Source organism: Manis pentadactyla, chromosome 1 (genome assembly GCF_030020395.1).
Source record: "Manis pentadactyla isolate mManPen7 chromosome 1, mManPen7.hap1, whole genome shotgun sequence".
Lineage (NCBI taxonomy): Eukaryota > Metazoa > Chordata > Mammalia > Pholidota > Manidae > Manis > Manis pentadactyla.
Window position 1 is genome coordinate 1,240,181 of NC_080019.1, and position 21,720 is coordinate 1,261,900.

Consider the following 21,720-nt stretch of genomic DNA (forward strand, 5'->3'; position numbering starts at 1 on the left):
GTCCAGCTGTGCATTCCTTTCATTTATTTAGTCCTATGAGATTGAAATATGTAGAAAATGTTATTGGCAGCTTACTGTTTATTCAGAAATGTTATTTAGTTCTTCAGTGATAGGCCTATGTTAATAGAAACCTAAAAAGTCATCTTTATAAGTAAGTGTTGTTTATGAGCACATGAAAGACACAATTTTTTAGAAATTCCAGTTTCTTTAGTGGTACAGAATTTCAAGAGATGGGGTAACATAACAAATTAATAATATTCACATATCCAATCTTAAAAGACCAGACAGTGGACTTTATAGTTTGGAGGAACTTTAAAGCATATTTAAAACTAGCCCAGCTTTGTATTTCACTGATCAGAAGCTGGGCCTCTCAGCCAGGGTGCACAGATTCTGCCAGGGAGGCACTCAGCGGCCCAGTAGAGATGCTAAAACAGCCATCAGGGTTCCAGAAATAAGGCCGTTTCTAAGAGTTCACTTCCAGCTGTTTGGACATTGTTCTTTCTTTTTTTCTACAATGAGAATCTTATTCAAAGAGGGGTGTGAAAGAACTTACAGGCATGTAGGAAGTGCTGTGCCGTGCAGCTCTGTCATACTTATTACTGTCAATGTGACATGTCTCTTAAGTCTTCTCAGAAATTTGGATTCACTTCTAACTTGTAAAATATGCACTGGGAATCTTCAGCAGTCAGCCTCATCTGCCAGTCCCCACACTGCCGTGTTGGCCCTACCGTGTGTAGCTGTGACCAGGTAATGTTTAGTTAGTACAGATGGAGCATTTAATAGCCTGTCAATGGAATGTGCTGCATATCCTGAAATGAGACATCCTGGGAGCAAACTTTTAGTTTCAAACCAACTCCTTCAAGCCACTTTGTGTTTTCTTATAGTTTATCCAATAATGAAAGTTTGTAAGCCAAGCCTGTTGGACATAAGCGTTACCCTCCTGAAATCATGCCTACAAAATGCCTTCAGGGGCAGCCAGGCTGTCTGTATGGGAGAGACATAGGGGACAGGAGCGACACGGTTAGAACCAGTTTTGAGTGGGGCCCACATGAGGAAGGCCTTTGTGGTGGGGGCAGCCAGGGCACTTGCAAACGCCACGCGTGCCCTGCTGCCTTGGGGGAGGCCATGCACAGCCGCCAGCACCAGCCTGGGCACACTGCTTCCAGCTGGGTGACCTTGAGCAACTCGTGTATACCTTTGAGCCTCAGTTTCCTCATCTGTAAAACGGAGATAATAAAAATGGCCCATGCCCTGATGTTTTCCTAAAGATCAGATGAGTTAATGCAGATGAAGCACTGTCAGAGGGTTTGGCGAGTCAGCTGCTGCCATCGGTGGCCACAGTAGGTGCTGCCACCAGTGGTGGTGTGATGGTCACGGTTAGAGTCTTCAGAGGAGGGCTTCTGGGGACTTCAGACACAGGGAAGGGATGTTCTCAGGCTTCTGAACGCTAGCTGCTAAGACAGTAACACTATGTCTTCTTTCATGATGTGACTTCTTTACAGGTAAGCTTCTGGAATTTTATGCATGAAGAATTACGTGTTCTCAGAATTTTACATATTTCAAACATTAATTTTTTTATATGTAGAAGGTTAAAAAGTATTCAAACTACAGGTAGAGAAGACTGTATGGTGCAGAAATAATAGTCTTGTCCACCTCCTTCCAGTGTTACTCTCTGAAGATAGACACTTTCAGCCCTTTGTTGTTAGTCTTTCTGATGGATTCTTTCACAGCTCTGAGCAGTGCACATGTGCGTTTACTGGTTCACTTATTGGCTCATCTTCCAGCAGTGCTATTGGACGAATGTTTAATGTTCTGCCCCAAGATGCTCCTGTCAGGCCTTTGGCACTAAGTAACCAATGACTTTGTGCAGTTACTTAATCTGTTTCTATTTCCATATCTGTAAAATAGGGAAATTAGACTGGCTTGTCTCCAAGGCTGCTTTCTGAAAGTGAGAGAGCATCTGAACCAACTTATGCAAAAAAAAAAAAAGTCTGGGGGTGCACGTGTACAGAAGTCAGAGATAAAACTGGCAGGAGGGTCATCTGGATCCAGGTGCAGAGATCGCATCCCCGTCTGTCTCTGTCTTCATCTCTCGACCACGGCATCTTTGTTATGTGTTGGCTTCCTTTCTGCAGGCTCTCCCATGGGGGCTGGCAACCATGAGGGACGCTATCCAAGGGCAGCAAGACACACTGCCCTTCCACCTGCAGGATGGACAGATCCTGCCCAGCCTGGCCTGGCCCATGTACTTAAACCTGAATGACCTGCTGAAGCTATACGTGATGGCTGATCCAGGGTCTCATGCAGGCCCACCAGGAGTAGAGTAGACATGGGGCCTAGAGGAGTGGGCAGTGCTTTTACCAGCAAAGGGGAGAATGGGAGCTGTATGGACAGGTGTCCGTTCCTCTTGTTTCAGGAAATGTGATTTAAGAAGGAGCGCATCCAGTTCTTCACCTGCTAATGAGTCATCATTTGATTTGTGAGTCTTTCTGCCATGTTACCAACCAGTGTCCTTGCCCTCCTTCCAGAGATAAAGCCTGTCTTCCACCTGCTCACGCCTTAATGTGGTCTCAGCCACAGGGAGCTCCTGTAGTGCTTCCACAATACTTGAAAGCAAGTGCAGACGGCAGCATGGTGTCAAGGCAGACCTGAGCGCCTCGGGTGCCAGCCCCCAGCAGGCCTTCGCTGCAGCCTTGTTAGTAATGCAGGGCTTTTTGGGGCGCACAGGGAACCACTGCCTGCTCAGGGTGGGGCCCACCTCTGCTGTCTCAGGACACAGTCTGTGCTCGGACAAACTGGCTGGAGAACACTGCAGTGATGTAAGAATGGGCCCTCTAAAGGAAGGAACTGCTAGAGATAACGGAAGTTCTCACATGCACAGAAAACTTCCCTGAGGCCCTTTCCTCCAGGTAAACATAAACTAGAGGCATTTTTGACTAATAACCAAATAAAGTGGAAAGTGGGCACTGTGCAGCCTACCAGAGCCCGGGGCGTGGGGGGGCACCTCACAGATGCCAAATCAGGAGCCGCGCCACCAGGTTCACATACAGTTCAGAGAGGGGAGCTTCAGGGTTCGGACAATTAAAAGCTGGAGCTGTAAACACTGCTCTATAAGAGCTCTGATGGCTTCCCTGGGTACATTCTGCACCGAAGGGTGCCTGGCAGCCTTTTCACGGGTGTTCAGTGACATCTCTGTTCAAAGCACTGTGTCGTCTCCAAGAGAACACAGCCACCACGGCCTGGCTCTGGAGAGCTGGCTTGTCGTGTGAGATGGGATGTCACTGCCAGACCCCCACAGGGCCTGGTGGGCTGGAGCGATTTGGTGGAGGGAGAGAGACCCTCCAGATATAATGAGGGAGGGCCTGGAGAAGGGGCAGGCGCGGGATGGCACAAAAGGTGACTCAGTGCCAGGAAAAGGCCAAAGCTAGGGACACCCAGCCTGATTTGAAGAAACAGGCGGAGACACAATGGTTGAAGATAAGGAGTTAGGATGGTTTGGGGCCAAACTGTGGGACTCAACACGAGACCAGAGGAGAAACCAGCTGGGGGTGGAGGAGGCTGTGCGCCAGACCTGCCACGTGTGAGGTGAAGAGGTGGTGATGTCTGGGAGCAAAGAAGCGTGGGGACTGGGGGTGAGGGCCCACAGGCCAGGGTGCAGACAGGCCAGTGGGGGTGGCGCCCCAGGGTGGGAGACCGCGGGCAGAGGGCCAAGCACCACAGGAGGGACTAGCATCCCTGTGGGGGCCAGAGTTGACAGAAGAGAGGCTACTGAGCCGCTGACAGGTCACAGCTCTTCGAGGGAGAGCCACATGCAGCCCAGTCCCCACCAGGACTGCCGTGAAACTGCAGAACCCACAGCCACTGCCCCTCAGTTATGGACTGAGTTTATCTGTGTGGTGTATCTACAGGTAAACGCAGCTGATGTTAACCAATTAGGTGATGATTTCTCACAGTATAATATATCCTTTCATAAAGAAATTTGCTGTGGAATATTTCAGTTTGTCCTCTAAGCTATTTCCATTTATTATTTCTATTTTTAATTTAAAATCTATTTATCAAAAAAATGACATTCTTTTTAAAACAGTTGAAATGGATATGAGACAGCATATGCATAAGGGTCATATTTGTTTGCGAAGGTACACCACACTTGGACATGGTTAGCTGTTTACAAGCTCCTTTACAGGTAGTTCTTTATAATGTTTAAATGTTACTGGGCTAAAGATTAAGAACCATAAACTCTAAAAGCTTATTAGGACCATACAGAGATTACATTATACATTTCTATTTTAAAGTTGAGGAACTGGGCCCCATAGAGAAGTGAATTAGCTAGTGGCCAAACTGTAGCTGACCCATTTGAACATTTCTTTGTGTGGCTGACTTTGTTCTCACCTGTAAATAACCTGGTGATAGAGGCTTTAGGCGCAAAATCTGTATCCCTGAGAAAAAGGAAGGCTGCGTTCCTGAATACCCGAGAGCTGAGGGAGCCCCGAGTTCTGTGCTTTAAGAAATCTGGGGATTCATTAAACTCAGAAAATATACGTGTGAGGAGAGAAGGGGATACTGGGAGATAAAGTGTTAGGAGGGGCAAAGAAGTGAGAGAATGACTACTGGTCCTCTTAGGGGAAATAAAGCCATGTGGTGGGTAGGCAGTGGGTATTTCTTTTGAAAGATACGACACTTTGCCCTTAGTAATAATTCATTCTTATGACTACAAATTGCACCCCCATTTTAGATAGATTCAGTTCAGCAAACATAAACTAACAGAAATAACCCAGAAGGGAAGGCTCAAGTCTCCCAACGATAACATTGAAATTTGAGGACACATTTTTCATAGGGAATCTTAAAATATGTCAAGACCTCTGTTTCATTGGAAGACCAAAAAAGTCAAATTACAGGTCCATCTTTTTCACCTGTTCTTTAAAACCTTGGAAAAATGCCATGGGGAAGACTTGAAGGTCCTTCAGTCCCCTCTCACAGGGAGCTGCTCTTTGGTGCTTCAGTTAGAAATGAGATCACTGAATTTGCCTCCAGCATTGACAAAAAGGTTGGAAAACAGATTTTTTTCTTCAAACATGTACTTTGTCAAGAATTAATACCAAACATTTTCAGTTGGGAGCAGCCCATATTCTTTTAGTGTCCACTGAGCATTGTTTTTATAAGAATCAGCAGCTAATATCTTCCTGCTGTTGTCATTGCCCTGCACAGCAACAGAAATGAGAATTATTTAAGGCATTTAACTGATGTGGAGTTGATGCTTATAGAGCCTGACCTTACATTCCTCCCTGCAAAAAAGGCCAAGGCTGAGACCAAGCTCCTCACCAGACCCTTCAGGCTTACAGATCCCAACGGCAGACACCAGCCATGTACAGTCTGTGCCTGGGTACGGCTTCGTGGGGACCTCAGCATGCAGCCTTCACAAGCCAAGTGATCGTTTGCCTCCCGGAGAGCTGGGTCTCCATGGACCTCCCAGTGGACCATTCTCTGCATCAGGGAGACCAGCTTTGGGACTCAGGTTCTAAGGCCTGGCTTGGGTTGGTGTCGACCCTCATCAAATCAGCACCTCCCAACCTCTCAGGCCTATTCCCCGAGCTACAGGAGGAACAGAGCGATCCTGTGATATTCCAGAGATGGTCCCAGGAGGATTATGAATCGGTCAGCAATTGCTCCCTGTCTTGCTCAGAGTACAGCGAATGACTTCAAATAGAGATCGACTTTATGCATTAAGACAGAGCTACTGTGTTTCTGCAGCAGAGCCAAGTCAGATCTTATTCTAAGTGGGAAGGATGAGTCGTCCTAACAGACTTTGTGCTGATGCCACGAGGTCACTTCTTCCTTGAACCTTCCTACATCACTGTGTTCAGTCCCGGCTCCATCTAGGGAGTCAGTGTGATTCACAAAAGGCTCAGAGGGAATTGAAGATCAAAGAATGGGGCTTTTATTCAAAAACCTATGTCATTTTGCTGTACATGTGACACACACATTCCCAAGCAGTCATCAGTTTGATTTTAACATTCTCTTGTTTATGGTGCTTTGTGGAAAATCCCAAATCTTTATCCCTGCCCTCTCCCCCAACCTTAGGGAGATGGTATTTAAATTAGTAGTTGTTTTTGCACTTATAACCTCCCACAAAACCATGCAATACATTCTCATTTGGCTTACATTAACTAATTTTTATGGTGTAAGTGATTGTTCTCAGGATTGTGATTTTATGCCTTTTACCAAGGGGCAGTAAGTCCGTGCTAAACAAAGCAAGTTGTTGGATATTGACCCTCATTGAGCAGATCTCGTTTCTCTGAGAGGAAGACAAATTGAAGCATGAGTAATTGAACAAGAACAACTTTGAAGTACCAATATATAGATTCAGAAATGGAGCTTAGTCAGTACTCCCTGGCCAGAGCCCGGGAGGAATTTCATATTCCATCATTAAATTCCACAATCAGTATGTCGAGCTCTCTCATACACCTGATCCTGTGTTAATCGCAGCCAGAGAGAAGGATGCTGTGGGAACGTCCAGCAGTGTACCCCCTAATTTACTTACCTACCTTCATCAGGAAATTCTTACAGTTCCCCAGGCCAGGGTGGGCCCCTCCTTCTGGAGTCCTGCCTGTGGAGTATTCCTGAGGAACCCAGCAGGGTATAGACACTGCAGCCAGAAATCAATGTCGCGGTCGTCGTCATTGACAGGAATGTGTCTGCCATAGTAGTGGTGGTGTGTTGGGTGCTGACTCACAGCCCTGCCTTCAGAGTGCTTGTAAACAGCAGGACCAGGGAGCATGGGTCAGAGGGCACAGAATCACAACTCTTCATCATACAAGGGCTTCCGTCTCTACGTATGTAAACCAACAGCAGATTTATTCTGAAGGCACAAATGTTTTCCAGCTTCACGATCCCAAGAGTTTCTCTAGACAATTCTAAGTACTCTATTGTATGAGCAGTGAATAAATTACTTTTTACAATCCAGATGGTGCTCCAGAGAGATGTAGTGGGAATTTCCAATTTACATAAAAGTTATTTTCCAGAAGTTTACTTTCACATCTTATTTTGAGCTTGGGTGGCAGTCCCTCAGAGAAAAAGTTGTATGTAATAACTAACATTTTAATAAACCTTTTTTGTCTGCTAAGCACTTTGGAGAGGATGATGTAGCACAAGGCTTTCTAGCCGACCACACAACCTGTGGGGAATTTTACAGGGAGACGGTGAAACCAGCCACCCACGAGGGTGTGGTAGCTGAGTCAGCCCAGGGCCAGGCACCGGCTTGGAGCTGCCCCTCCTCTCCCTCCCCTGTCCTGGCTTTGTGAGTATAGGAAGGGCCGCTCCTCGCAGTGGGAACAGGTAGGAGGAAAAGCCCAAAACTTGCTGTAAGTCGGACATCGTCTCCATTTGAAGAGGACCCAGGACTGATGTGGTGGTTCAGCTGCGGAGCATTTCCTGAGCCATACTGTGCTCATGTAGTCCTCAAAGTGACCCACAGTCAGCAGCTGGCAGAGTTGGGCTCCAGCCCAGGGCTGTACTGTGAGTGTGATCTTTTCCTCCTGTAGCACACTGCCGCTTGGCTGGTCACTTTTCCAAGGCTGCTCTAATCCCATAGCAAGAGAGATTACTGCATTGGAAGTAAATTGGTTTCTGCTGCTCCATTTACCCCTTTCAAATCTAAATGTTTGTCCCATCCAGCCATCTGTAAAACTGTTCTTGTTAAGAGCTGTGTCCAAACCAGGGGGGAGCTCCTGATGTTCGGTGATGTAGGAGGGGAATCCATGAGGTTAGTACTTACATGTTCCCGAGCTGCCAGGAACCTCTCATCTTTGCACCATTTCTCTCTAAAAAGAATCAAGTCTGAATTCAGATCGTCTTACCTATGTAAATACTTAAAACCTTGACTGATGATTCAGATCTAAAGGCCCATGATGGGAGGGCTGCAAGGAGGCATATGAGTGAACATAGTCCTTAGGAGGGAAGTCCACAGATTTTAGAAAAATCTCTTTGAAGATCAGGTTCTTCTGTGGTGACATGCCTGTGTAATGCAAGTTGCCAGGAACAGACACAGGTCTAACTAGGCTCTGCAGATAACTTGCTCTGTGACCTTGAACAAGTTACTGAAATTTTCCTCATTTGTAAATGGATTGACAGATACATTACAAAAGGTCATAGATGTCTCATTTTCTTACGTATTGAAACCTTTAGAAATGAAGGAGGGGGTAAGAGGGAATTTCTGAGATGTTTTGAGCTGGGAGTGAGGTGGGGAGAGGAGGAACGCAGGCTGAGGGGGGTGAGTAGTGTGAAACTGAAGACTAACAGACTTTAATGATGTGACACACAAAGGGTACTTGGGACTAGGGCTGTCTAGAACTCTCAATATTTACCTAACTTTTCAAACTTTACACAGTATTTCCCAGGAGTTAAATTCATTTTCATTTTCAGAGAAGGAGAGAAGTTCTTCATCACTAGGAACCAAATCACCCGAATGCCTCTTCATTACTTGTGAAGTGCTACATTAACAATTTCTTGAACTTACTACTAAAAGCAGCACTTATTACTGGCAGCTTTAAGCCCACTTGAGTCAGCAGACTTGGTGCTCCCTGTAATGGCTGGGTGAGCAGGCTTGATCCCATGCAGAAAGTCGGAGCCAAGAAAGTGATGCTCTGGGCATTCCTGCCCTGGCTTCTCAGGAGCCACAGCCTGATCCTGGGGCAGAGAAATCCTCAGACCAGCTGTGGCCCGCAGTTCGGCAGCAGCTCTTTTGAGGAAGGCCAGACAGATCACTTCGGCTGGTGCACTGGTCAGCTGAATGTCGGTGGTGATTCCAGGAATAGGATACATTTTGCCATAGCCAGGCCATAAGAAAGAGAGAGAAAAGGCAGGGTCATCAGAAAGGAACATTTGGGGATTCAGAATGAGAATGGTGGGTGACGGGGTCAGAGCTGGAGGGTGGTTTTTACGGGTTCTATTTCTGGACCAGTTCTAAGTACATGAAAGCGGGAAGACACGTGCTGGAGAGTTGACCCAAACCCCAGACGCTGCAGCCTGAATCTGGTGAGCCCTGCAGGGGCGTGGCTGCTCTGCAAACACTGAAATTAAGTGCCACGGGACCCCGGAGTTCTTGGTTGGTGGAATCCTTGATGCTCTGCACAGATTAAGCATATGGAACTATCTGACTACTATTTTCAGTTCCCAAGAAGGTGTTTGTTGCTCTTTTTACAGATTTAAGTGTAATCACTTTACTGTATGATTACAGAAGGGAATAGAAGACACTGGGAAGGAATTTATGACTGCTTTGCTGATGTTCCCACATTTAATGATACTGTTAACAGATCTAAATCTTTTAACTTTTTTCAGCAGTTTTAAATCCTTCTACTGCATTGAATTCTGAAAGCTTGATTTTGAAGACTGAATATGTTTGGATAGGAAGTTTTGGGATTTTTGTCTTTTAGTTTTCAAAGGTTTAGCATTGCTTTGGCTCTCCAGGGATTTGTTCCTGTTTTAATAGCTTGTTATAGTGCCACCTTCTGTTGAAGTTTATTTTGACAGCCATTGGTTACTATCAGACATGAAGAAAGGAAAACATCTTGGATGTAAAATTCAGCTAAACAGGAAAGCTTCTGTAAAATAGAGTAAAATAGAGTAAGATTTTATCTAATTGCTAGCTGATTGCTAACTTCCTCTTCAAAAATTTAAATTCAATCTTCTCGATGGAAAATACTTGAATCAAAATTGACAGTTGACTGACTACATGTTAAGATGTCATTTGCATGTGGTTAGATAAGCCACAATATATTAGTATGTATTAAGGTTTGTATAAGTAATCGGCAATGCAGGCTTTACTACCGAAATTGTGGGTATAGAATATTTTGTATCTGTTTTGGGGGAACAATTCAGAAAGTGGATCTTACCCCCAAAGTTAGCCTGTGGTATTTATTGATTGCACAGTTGACAGCACTGAAACAGGCAATCTGGACGAACCTAAATCTGGCAAAAATACCTTAAGTCGTGTTTTCGTTTGACTTCCTCAGCTGGCTGCTGAGGACGAGGCTGAGCCCTGTCCCGGGTCTCGTCCCGCCAGGGTCGCCGCCTCGGGGGGAGGCGCGGCTGTAGGGCGCCGCCGGCCCGCGCTCAGCTGTCCTCTCTCTCTCTCCACAGGGACCCGCTGACGCTGCAGCTCCTGCAGGACCGCGCGCGCCGGGATCAGGAGGCGGGCGCCGCCGCCCCGACGTCCGCCGCGCCCATGAGCGCGATCGCCCCCCGCGCTGCGGCCGCTCCGCAGCCGTCGGGCGCCTTCAAGTACGCGCGGCCCAAGCAGTTCATCGCCGCGCAGAACCTGGGCCCTGCGACCCCCACGCCGCCCATGACCCCGACAACCCCGACGTCGCCCACGACCCCCGCGCCCCGGCGCTGCGCCCGCGACTGCGGAGCCGACGCCGACGCCCCGTGGTGCCCGTCCTCGCCGTCGCCGCCGCCGCCGCCGCCGCCGCTCAGCCCCACGGCTGCGTTCCAGGGGCCCGACGCGTTCCCGCCGCCGCCGCCGCCACCGCTCCCGAGCCCCAACGCCGCCCGCTCCGGCCAAACGCCCGCCGCCTTCCTCAGCGCCCTGCTGCCGTCGCCGCCGCCGCCGCCGCTTCCCGTCAACGCCCTGGGCCTGCCCCGCGGCGTCACCCCCGCGTGAGTAACAGGCGCGCGCCCCGCCCCGGCGCATCCGGGCCCCGCCCCCGTTTCGTCGGGGCTGCCTACGTCATCCCCTCTCTGCCCTGCGCCGGAGCCGCTCGTGCCGAGCGTGCGTGTCGCCGCATCCCAACCCCAGCTCGTTCCGCGGCGCGGGGTTTCGGGCGGCCCCTGGCGGTCCCGGGAGCCGCGAGCTCGGTACTCAGTGTGCGTGTGCTGGTGGCGAGGTGCCGGGCGCTGAGCTGGCGACCCGTGTGCACGCGCAGCGGGGCCCCCGGGAAACCTGGGGGCGCGTGAGGTGAGGCCTCTGGGGAGCCCGCACGCCGGCCGGGAGCAGGTGCGGGCGCAGGGCGAGCTGCTCCCGGCCCCGCGGGGAGCTCAGGTCCTGCCCGCAGAGTCTGCCGGCGCCGCTCGGAGAGAAAAGAAACTAACCGTATTCAAAAACAAATGAGAAGACCTTAGAATTCAGGTTATGTTTAGTCCTGTGAAAAAGTTTCGCATTCTGGGGTGCGGCGCCGCCAGCTAAGGGGTCAGCGCCGCTGCTGGACAGGGCGTGTCAAGGAGCGTTAGCTAGCAAAGCCTTTATACAAGTGGGCATATAATAAATGTTGATTGCAGGAATTCTGCGTTTGAAATCCGACTTCTCAAATCTATTGGAAACAGCTCGGATGAAAATGTCGGTCAGTCGAACAAAGGTGGCGAGTCTGTGGAGATACAGCGGAATGGTGGGGTGACAGGCTGTTCAGGGAGGAGGCAGTGGACTCGCCTGAGAGAACCAGCCCTTCTCCCTGCTGTCCTGTGGCCGCCCGGAGATGGACAGCTTGCTCCAGAGAGGCCGGCGGTCCGAGGGACTCAAAGGGGGGGAGTGGGTCGGTGACACTGCCCTGCGCTCCCTGTGGGGCCGGAGCGGACCTCACGTCCCGGGGAGACAGGCGCTCTGTCACTAAGGCCACGTTTCTCATGAAATTTGACCAGACACGAGCCTGCCGTGGGCCCCGGAAGGTCGCACCGTTCACCGTCTTAAGCAGGAGCGGTGGTGCGTTCTGATCTTTGAGAATCTCTGAAGAAGACACACAGTTTTGAGAGCTTCCCTGAGCTTTCTATGAGCGGCCCTCATAGGCACTCGTTTTTATGGAGTTCAAGTATTCCACAGTTGTTACCGCAAAAGAATCCAGTGGCTCTTGGCATTTAGAAACAGTGAGTGGAGAAGTTCCCGTTTTGCGGGTCCGGAGAGGGGCCCCGGAGGCAGGCGGGCTCCGCAGGGTGGGAGAACCGCCGCCGGGTCCCGGGACCGGGCTCCGCGCAGCTCGACCCGCGGCGGGACGTTGCCTCTGTCTTCCAGTTTTCCTTTCGCTAAATCACGAACCCTTGAGGAATTCATTCTTTTGATATGACATGTGAATTTTGAAAGTTTTTGCTCTGGCGGATTGTGGGGCCCCTCATTCTGAATTACAAACGGAAAGTAGCTACTTGCCACCATCATCCAAATAATTTGCCGAAGCCGCTGTCAGGGCTGCCGCAGCGGGCATCCTCGGACTCGGTAGGAACTGCCGACACTTGTCCGACGAATTTCTTCCATTACTTTCATTTCTGTTTCACTGGCAACTTGCGTTAGGACAGCAGATTCAGTTTCACTGATAGGTGTTATTTTCCTGGCTGGACAGTTTGCCATATGTCAAGTGCCAGTAAATAGGTTGAATCATACATGACTTGGTGAAGCAGAAATACATTAGATCCTTAAAAATACATTAGCCTGCTTTGTTTTACCAGATTCTTAATATAAATTTCAGATATCTCAATTTTCTTAATCACCAGTTACATGGCTGTTTTATTCTGTGTGTGTGTTTACCGTTGTCCTTGTTTTAGTACCGAGAAGAATAGGTCGGTTGCATACTGAATCTCTAAATAGTCTGTGGAGATGAGGCTCTGTTTCTCATCTATCTGGGAAGGAGAGGTCAAGGCAGGAGACAAGCCATGGGTGCCAGTGATAAACCCCAAGGCAGGCAGGGCCGCTCAGCCTCCCGCATTCGGCTGCCAATCGCTGTGGTTTGGCGATCTGCTGCCTTACTTTTTTCACATGGCTACACTGCCCCAAGGGTACTAGGGTCACTAGCAGAGAGAATATCACCCTTCTCAAAGCTGTTCACAGATACAGATGTCAAAATCTTTATCAAAATACAATACAAAGTAGGAAATCTTTCAGAAGGAGGCAGTGAGGAGAAGATGGCTTAGAAAGAAAGCTGTTTGCACTTGGATGAAACTAATGTACCCCACTCCCTTGCCACCGCCTGTGGCTGGCTTTACAGTGCCCAGTGCTAGAACCCTGTCCTCTACAGAGTAAGTCAGCCCTTGGACGGTGGGAATCCCGAGGGTCTGGGATTGCACCCCTCTGGGTGACGCAGCAATGCAGTCTCGGAGCAGCTCTACCAGGTCTCAGGGTGGATCAGGTCGGATCACCCTTGAAAACAAGACTGGTGTGATTGGCACTGCATTTTTTTGTGATCTGTTCTCCCAAGGGAGTGCTGTATAGCCACCTGCTACAGGGGTTTATACTTTGAATTGCCTCTTTTATGTAAGTAGGGCTGTGGCTTTACCCTGTGATTGTCAATGAGAGCTTTTATATGGATGTGTTAATAAGAGTCTTCGTTCTGTAGGCTTAGGTCTTACAGACCTTATCTCAGTCTCTCTCTTTCTCCTTGATTTATGAGAAACAGGTAGGTGGGGACAGTCATCATTTCACCCTCAAGGATGGAAGCACCAAGAGGTGAAGGGATTTCCCAGGGTCTGGAAAAATCCTGAGCAGGGAGGGAACAGCGTGACTCAGTCTTGGGGGTCTCTAATAAATCTGACATCTGGTATTTCTTGATTAAAGAGAACTGCCGCGGACCAAATATGATATACAGATATATCATATATGTTTATAACAATAATATTATACACAGCAATAATAATAGTAAACTTCCTTTCGGTACCCTGACGTGATTCCAGTATGTGTAAGTATGTGGGAGGTGTCTTCCACACATACCTACACCAGGCGATTCTCCAACACCAGCAGGATGCTGGAGAACTCAGATCAGTGTAGACGCTGTCTCCCCGGGGACGGCACCAGATTCCCAGGGAAGGGCTCTGTCCTACAGGGCTGCCCTCCACCCCCCACTCCAGACACCATTTGGCAGCCCCCCAGGCAGTTCCCTGTGCTTCTGACCTACTAGCTGCAGACTGGGGGCTCCTATGACTTCCCCTTCAGGTTCAGTTAATTTGCTAGAGTGGCTCACAGAACTCAGGAAATCACTTAGGTTCACTAGTTTAATAAAGGACAGGTGAGCAGCCAGATGAAGAGAGACACGGGGCAGGGTCCCAGATACTGGAGCTTCCATCCTCGTGGGGCTTGGGGCCTGGCTTGGTGGCCCCCAGGAGGTATCTGGTTCCCCAAGCTCGGAAGCCCCCTTCGACCGAGAAGCAGGATCCAGCCAAGCAGGGCAGGCAGGGCCGAGAGAGCGAGCACGAGCGGGCTCTTCGTACAGGTTTGTGAGCACTTCCTTGCACAGTCAGGACTGACTAAATCTTTGGCCACCGGCTGATTAAGCCTCCAGCCCCCGCCCTTGGGTGGGTCCAAAAATCTCTCGTTAGCATGACAGGACACCTGTTTCACCTTGAAGGCTCTGCAGTGTTTTCAGGAACTGTGGATGAAGACTAAATATACCTGAGGACTATGCATTTGGTCATATGAATGACCAAATATGTAATTCTTATAACTAATTATATCAAACCAACAAAACAAAATGCTGAGTCTTAGGGAAAAGTCTGTAACAGATTTAGTTGTACTTTAGACAGTTTTCAAGCCCTGAGTATAGAAAAGACAAAAGGTGCTCTGGGCTTGGCAAACGTAGTCTCACTGTCCCTGTCCTGCAGGAAGCCAGTGAGTGGCGGCCCAGTTTCCACTTGGAGGCAGAGGCCTGGAGGGATGGGGGCTTCGCCAGGCTCTGGTCACGGGCCTCATAAGGTCCAGGGTCTTAGAGGATTCCGCGCAGAGTCGTGTCTGGTCCTGGGCAGATGCTTCTCTGCAGATCTGCAGGAGAGGCCTGGGGTCTGTGCTGCTGATGGAGATTCTGTTGAAATCAGTGCCCTGGGAACTGCTCAGGATGAGCTGATGCAGTGTGCACAGCTGTGTGTGAAGAGAGTCTGACACTTGTGAAAGTTACCTGTTCTCTCTTAAGGGCTCCCTTGTACTTAACAGCTTTGGCTTCATAGTAAAATTCAGCTAAAAAAAACTGAGTTTGTGTATCTTGGGCTCTTGTATAAATTAATTCATAGATTACATTCTTGAATATGAGGGATACCTAAATGCCAGTATGTTGATGATTCTGCTCTCTAGGATTTTGTGGAATTTCGTTACGAGTAGCTACCACTGAATATAAGAAGAGGAGAAAAAGAGGACTTACAGGAATTTAAAGAAATTCTCTGGTTACTAGACAGGTACATGACCTCTTTAATCAATGCTGTTCTCTGGAGATTTGAGTTTCTGGAATACACTGACAGAACGGACATAGAGTAGCCTCTCAAAGGAAGGAGGCTTCAAGAAGAAAAATCTCCTGGGATTTGGTGGTGGTTAAATATGGAAGATTTTCCAGATGTGTGTGTGTGTGTCCTGAGATGTTTTGACCCCCAGCCACATGAATATCACTTCTAGCTGCACAGGGACTGTGACGCAGTGTGAACGGGGCTGCAGTGTCCAGCACAGCAGTCTGAGGATGGGAGTCCGTGGGGCTTGTTTCCTAGGTCAGGTTGCTCAGCCCCGGAACAGAGCTGAGCACTGAAAAGCCAGTCAGTAAAGGTTTTTGGCACATTCTTGGGAACTCCGGTCAAGAATTCTTGGCATCTATTTTAACCCCTTTCCCTCTTTCACTCTGTTCCCCTCACCGGTTTCCTGTCTGTGGCTCCACCAGGCATTTGCTCACGTAGTTTTCTTAGTGATTCTGTGAGATATTTGCTGTTACTATTCGCACTCTGCACTCTTCAGAGGAGGAAACTGGGGCAGACTGTTAGGTAACTAGCTGAAGCCGCGCATCTTCTCAGTGGCAGGAGTGAGGTCTTGAGCCCTGTGCTTTAGTCGTGTTGACTCTGAATTCCTTCCTGCCCCCTGACTGTCCTCCACCCCCATCGCCTCCAGGGGCCCGCCACTGCCTCTTCCTGGGGGCCTCTGCCATCCTTCCAGCCCGCAGTCTCTTCTGGTCTCCTTTATCCCCACTGCACCCAGAATCACGACCACGGAGTGTGTTCCTTAATTTATTCCCCAAATCGTTTCTTGTGCCAAGAACTATCCTTTAGGATGTGGCTGTCGTCTCCATATCACACAACAGTATAGCGTTAAGACTATAGTGATGGAACCTTTGTTTTATTGTGTATTTTCCTTTTTATGCATAGAATGTCTAGTGCACAGAATTCCAGAATGTCCTCAGGCAATACAGTCACTTACCTCACAGACCAACTGTTGTGCTACAGGCCTAACAGAGTTGAACTGATGTCCCTGCCTAGCATTGTGCCTTGGCTGAATGCTCAAAAAATATTTGTACAGTAACTGTTAGACATTTAATAATCTTTCCATTGATTGATTTTTACTTCAGGGGTAATTTTTCAGAACTAAGAAAATATGTGTACATTAAATTCTGTAATCTACCAAAATAATGCATTAAAAATAGGGGGAATTTGGCATGAAGTAAATGCCCTTCTAATGGTAGTAATCTTGATATGTTTAAAGAATTGGCTTGTTATAAGAAATGTAAGATGATCAGAATTTTTATTTGGGTCAAAGAGTAATTTTAGTTCTCTTTGAAACAATAAATGCCTGGATGGCAAGAATCCAAACCAAGGTGAATGACCCCGGAGCAGCTGGACTTGGGTCCACTCGGAGTCCAGTTTACAGACAAACGTTTTTTAAGCCTAAACTCTGTAGGGAGTAGACAGATGTTGAACTTGTTCAAGAGACTCTGTGGCTGTGTTTTTACAGTCCTCTGCTTTCTTGCCCAGTGATCTGTTCATCCACTGTCGCCCTGCTGCCTGTTCGTCCCCACTGTGCAGAGAGCCCAGCTCCCCGTGTCGTCTGCCTTCTCTCGTCCTCACGTCGGTGTGCGACTGGCGTACATTGCCAAGTTTAAAGTAGTAATGAGAGCCCGTGTGTTCCCAGTAATACGTGCTGAACAGAGGCTAGCTGTCTTTGACTTGATCTTCCCTGTGACTTCCAGGCCTAGCTTTTCTGGCTCTCAGATGTAATAGGCTCTAGTCGAAGGCAGTCAGAACTTACTTGCAGAACTGCCTGATTACTTGTTCTGAGCCTGACTTGTTACATATGGTCTGATTTCACACGGCTCTGGCACAGGTTTTCTTGCCTGAGGAGGGAAAGCAGAGGGCAGAAGTGAATAGAGAGTCATCCATCCATTCATTCCGGGACTGTTATTTGGGGCATGCACTTTGACAAGCATTGTGATGAGCAGAAGAGGCTGGTGAAGGGGAGGCCATTAAAGGAGCCCCATGTCCTTGGCCAGGGCTCCATCCACAATCCTCTGCCAAACAGTCACTGTCCAGGGACCCAGGCCCCTCACCCTGGCCTAGACCAGCCACCCTGCGTTTGGGAAGGGTCGCCTGTCTAAGCACATTGAAGGGTGAACAGCCAAGAAGATGGGGGAAGGTCAGCAAGGGAAGGGGCAGGAGTGGAAAAGGACAGAAAGGATGGCTGTCGGGAGACCAGGAGCCCACAGGGCTGCAGCAAGGGTGGGGTCAGCCCCGTCCCAGGACACCCCAGCGCCCTCCTGCCAGGTCCCCAGCACTGGTGGGTCAGTGGGAGCCTCAGGGCTCATTTCCATCCTTGGCTTACCACAGCTTTTCCAGGTCAGTGAGGTCACATCAGGCACGTGAGGCCTTCGTACACTGCAGTAAACCTGTTTTTAACTTAGAAATGTCTTGCCTTAAAATATGGAAATAGGGAAGTGTATATTTGTAGATGCATCGTTCAAAGACAAATAATGACTCAGAAGCCTCATGGTCCCCAGCCCCTTGGGAGCCCCCTGTGATGCTGTGTGGCCGGGTCCACCCTCTGACCCAGAGGGGCCACTGCCCTGGGCGTGAGGCACTCACTCTTCACAGCTACAGGTGCATGGTTCCCTGGGTCTGTTTCTCACACTTGTGTCTAAAGGGCTTGTTCAGACACAAATGCTGTATCCTAACCCAGAGTCTCCAATTCAGTAGGTCTGGAGTGAGGCCAGGAACCTCAATTCTAGCGGGTTCTCGGGGACCCAGATGCTGTGGGTGCAGGACTGACCTCGAGCGCCACCGCCTTGGTGGCTAACAGTTGAGCTTTCATAAATGGAGGCACAGTGTATGTGTTCTTCAGCTTCCTTTTTTAACTTGACGTTATGGTTTAGAAATCCAGTCAGGGGGACCCAGACCCCTCACTCCAGCCTGGACCAGCTGCCCTGCATTCGGGGGGGGTCGCCTCTGTGTCCCATGTCCTGCTGGTCTGTGTTGATCTCTGCCTGTAGCCCTCTGAGGGGCTAGGAAGGAAAAGGGGAAGCAGGCTGCTTAGACACCCACAGACGTGGCCCCACACCCGCCTGGCGTCCGGCACGCCCACCAGTGAGCCCCGGCTTGCATGGCCTGGCACGGCTGGCCTTGCAGAGGAAGGTTCTGAAGCATCATGTCTCCTCAGAGCTTTGGGCTCCCCAGGACGTTTTGGGGCTTGGGGTGCCAGGCAGGCAGGACCTGAGGCTGCCCGGGACCCTCAGGGGTCCCGCAGACCATGTGTTGAGCGCCACTGGCCCACGCTAGTCCTGTAGGGAGGAGGGGGCAGAGGGAAACTGAGCTTCTGTTTGCTCAGAGTGGACTGAGCGCTGCTGCCGGGGGCTGACCGCAAGGACCGGTGGGCTGAGCCTGTGAGGGTGTGAGGAACTGCGTTTCACCCTCTGTCGGGTCCTCTCAGCAGTCATATGCAGCATACATTTTTATACCTTCTTATAAGGAATATCAAGGAACTCGGCCAAAGTCACACACGTGACACAAGGCAGAGCCAGGTCTGACCGTGATGGCATGGCACCTCGCTTGGTGCCATGCCGCCCCACTCTGAGGCCCGGGCCCCCGACCTTGCGTGCATGTGACCACCTGGCAGCCCCGCTAAGGTATTTGAACTTCTGATACGCCGGGCACCACATCTGACGCAGTGAATGTGCCCTGTGCTCTCGTCCTGCAGGCGGTTTCCTAGGAAGGCCGGCAGGGCCGCCAGGATAGCCTCCGAGGAGGACATCCAGGGCACCAAGGACGCCGTCATCCAGGACCTGGAGCGGAAGCTGCGCTTCAAGGAGGACATGCTCAACAACGGCCAGCCGGTACCGGGGGTCTGGGGCCCGCCCCCAGCACAGCGCCCTTCCCCGGGTGCCCCCGAGCCGGTTCCGGCTCCCAACCCTCGGCCTCCTCCTGGTGCTGCGGCTTGAGTTGGGGGCGCGGAGAGAGTGGGGCGGCCCCCACGGTTCCCTCCTGTCCGCGTGGAGCCAGCAGCTGGAGACGGAGGAGGGAGGGCGGCTGTGAGGTCGGGGCAGGACGTGGGGAGAGCGAGCTGTACGGAGAGAGGGACACAGCCCGGCCCGGGGCTGGGAGGGAGAAAGGGCCCCGGGGTGCTGTGTGTCCCCCCGGAGGCAACGGCCTGGATCCATGGGATCCGATGACGTGCCCGCCTGTACACAAAGGGCGCCTTTGGGAGGGGACGGCCGCTGAGCTGCATGCTGGCGGTGAGGGGCGGGGGGCCTCTGTGCGGTCCAGCTCTGCTGCGTCGGGCAAGGCAGCTGGACTCCAGGGCGAGAGCGAGGCCCCCAGGCTGCCGAGTGGGAGAGTGAGGCGTGGATCTCGTCCAAGTACACTAGGTGTTTTCCGCGCTGGACTTAAGTTCCCCACCAGCTTTTTACTGACCCTCTTCTTATCACATCAGGGACAAGAGGGGCACATCTAGCCAAGATTTCCCTGAAAAGAAAAGGTGCCTTTGTGACTTTATTATGGAATTATTACCAGAAAAATTTGCCTGGCTCTTAAGTAGAAGAGAAGGGCCTCTTCTTATAAACTCTCCCTCAGGTTTTTTTCCAAGTAGAAAGCTCTCTGTTAATTATGCTTTCTGGCCATTCTAATTACAAAGCACTGATAAATAAAAACATGAGAACAGACATGCTTGAGTAGAAAGGTGGGAATAGACGAGGGGTCCTGAATGTGGATTTTAGTGGTTAAGGCATGCTGAGTTCAGGAAAATTAAAATTCTAATGAGATCTTACGTTCATTCTTTGAGAATAGAAGATTTTCACAACAGGGAAATATTTCTCCCTGAAATAAGTGATTGCATGTGTAAATGCACATACTCTGGAAGTTTTCCCTGGCTCTGTCAACTGAAGCCTTTGAAAGATTACAACAAATACTTATGGAACTTTTATAAGCCAGGTAAAGGCATCTTTCCAGTCCCGTTCTTTTTTTAAATATTCCTTATGGACCAAGATTCTCTTGATTAAATAAGACTTTTATAAGTTACTATGCCAAACTATGTGTATGTGCATTTATATGTATCTGCTACATATTTATCTTTTATATATGAATATATATTTTCATGTTTATGTGTTTAGCAGTGAATGAGTCACAGTAAATTCCACAGATTTCCACATTTGAGTTTTAAAGGACAGGAAAAACAAGGTTTCCCTTTTTAGAAACTGGGACCCTCAAACAACCATTTCCCAATGTTCCATATTATTCTGTCACTTATTTTTGACTCCTGAAGGCAGGGTTTGCATATCCACGTGGCACAGTGGTTAGAAACGAAGCTGTGAAGTGGACTCGGCTTCTGTGGCACCAGCTGCATTCTGGGGAAGGACTAGGTGCCAAACCGATCCTTCTGCTTGGAAGGAACAGGGTGGAGATTACTCCATTTCTCCCTTTGATGTTGACATGGTTCATCACAAAAACATTAGGGGGGCTTTTAAGGGAGCAGGTACTTCAGACTGTCTTTGAAAACGGAATTTAGTGATTTTTTAACAGACATGAGAAAAGTAATTTAAATGACAACATACAGGACTGAGACATCCCCTGTGCTGAGCCTGCCCCGTACACCCCTTCTTCATAAGGTAGAGTTTGGCTTCGGGGCTGTTTGTCATTTGGCACTCGGCTGTTTCATTCACTTCCCGGCTTCAGATGAGACTGGAACCAGCAATTACTGGCAACTATGAATTCACCCAACATATTTTCCTTATTAGAGAGTTTCCAATAAAATTTGCATCTATAGTCAGAAGTTTGAAAGTTTATCTGAAATAACTTCTATATTTTTTTTTTTGGATTGTTTTCTATTTTGAATCAAACAGTTTGTAAAATGTCCCTGCTGGGGCAAACGGTCTCTGAAAGCTCCTTCCAGACCTATAATTCTAAGATATTTTAAAATGAACAAAAATGTTGGTGTCTCTTTTATACCAGAATGGCCTAGCAAAAATGGTTTTGGCCAGATGCAAAGTGCTGGTTGCCAAATGCAAAAACGGGACCACTTCTCTGCCTGACCGTCCAGTAGTCTGCCCCTGAGTAGAGCGTGAGTGGTGGGTACTAGCTTGGCAGGTATCTTTCATGTCCTTTTGCTAATTCAGCCCTATGCAGACGTTCTTTGTGGATTATTACCTTGGCCTACATTCAGCCATGTTACACCGCAACCTAGCAAGTGCCTGGAGGGGATGACACCCCTCCATGCTCCCCGAGCCCCAGGGCAGACAGGACCGTCACTATCGCTGGCCTAAGATCTCCCGTCAGTGTCAGAGCTGCCTGGCTTGTGCTGGAGCCTGTGGGTGGCTGTGAAAGTGGCACCTCCTTGGTAAATACTTTGCTGTCTGAGTATGACTTCCTCTGTCCGCCGTTGAGGACAAGTGTGTCACGTGTATTTTCTGTGGGCTCCCGCCTCACTGCTCGTTATACCCACACTGAATTCATGCTGTGTCAGTGGGGCTCTCAGGATAGCTGCCCCATCTCCCAACCCTGGGCCGGAAGGAGCGGGTGAAAACCAGGACAGCT

General features: G+C 49.4%; 1 protein-coding gene across 8 annotated transcripts in view; it reads left to right on the plus strand.

The window, feature by feature from the left end:
* The window catches only part of PALLD (palladin, cytoskeletal associated protein), a 315,678-nt gene that overhangs the window by 271,027 nt on the left and 22,931 nt on the right, over positions 1-21,720 (plus strand). For 5 of the 8 annotated variants that reach the window (XM_036890918.2, XM_036890924.2, XM_057501197.1 and 2 more), the window contains 2 exons: positions 10,135-10,653; positions 18,893-19,028. In XM_036890918.2, the coding sequence (XP_036746813.2) occupies positions 10,135-10,653; positions 18,893-19,028 (655 nt within the window). The remainder of the gene's footprint in view (positions 1-10,134; positions 10,654-18,892; positions 19,029-21,720) is intronic. The other 3 variants (XM_057501318.1, XM_057501341.1, XM_057501241.1) reach the window with 2 other exon arrangements.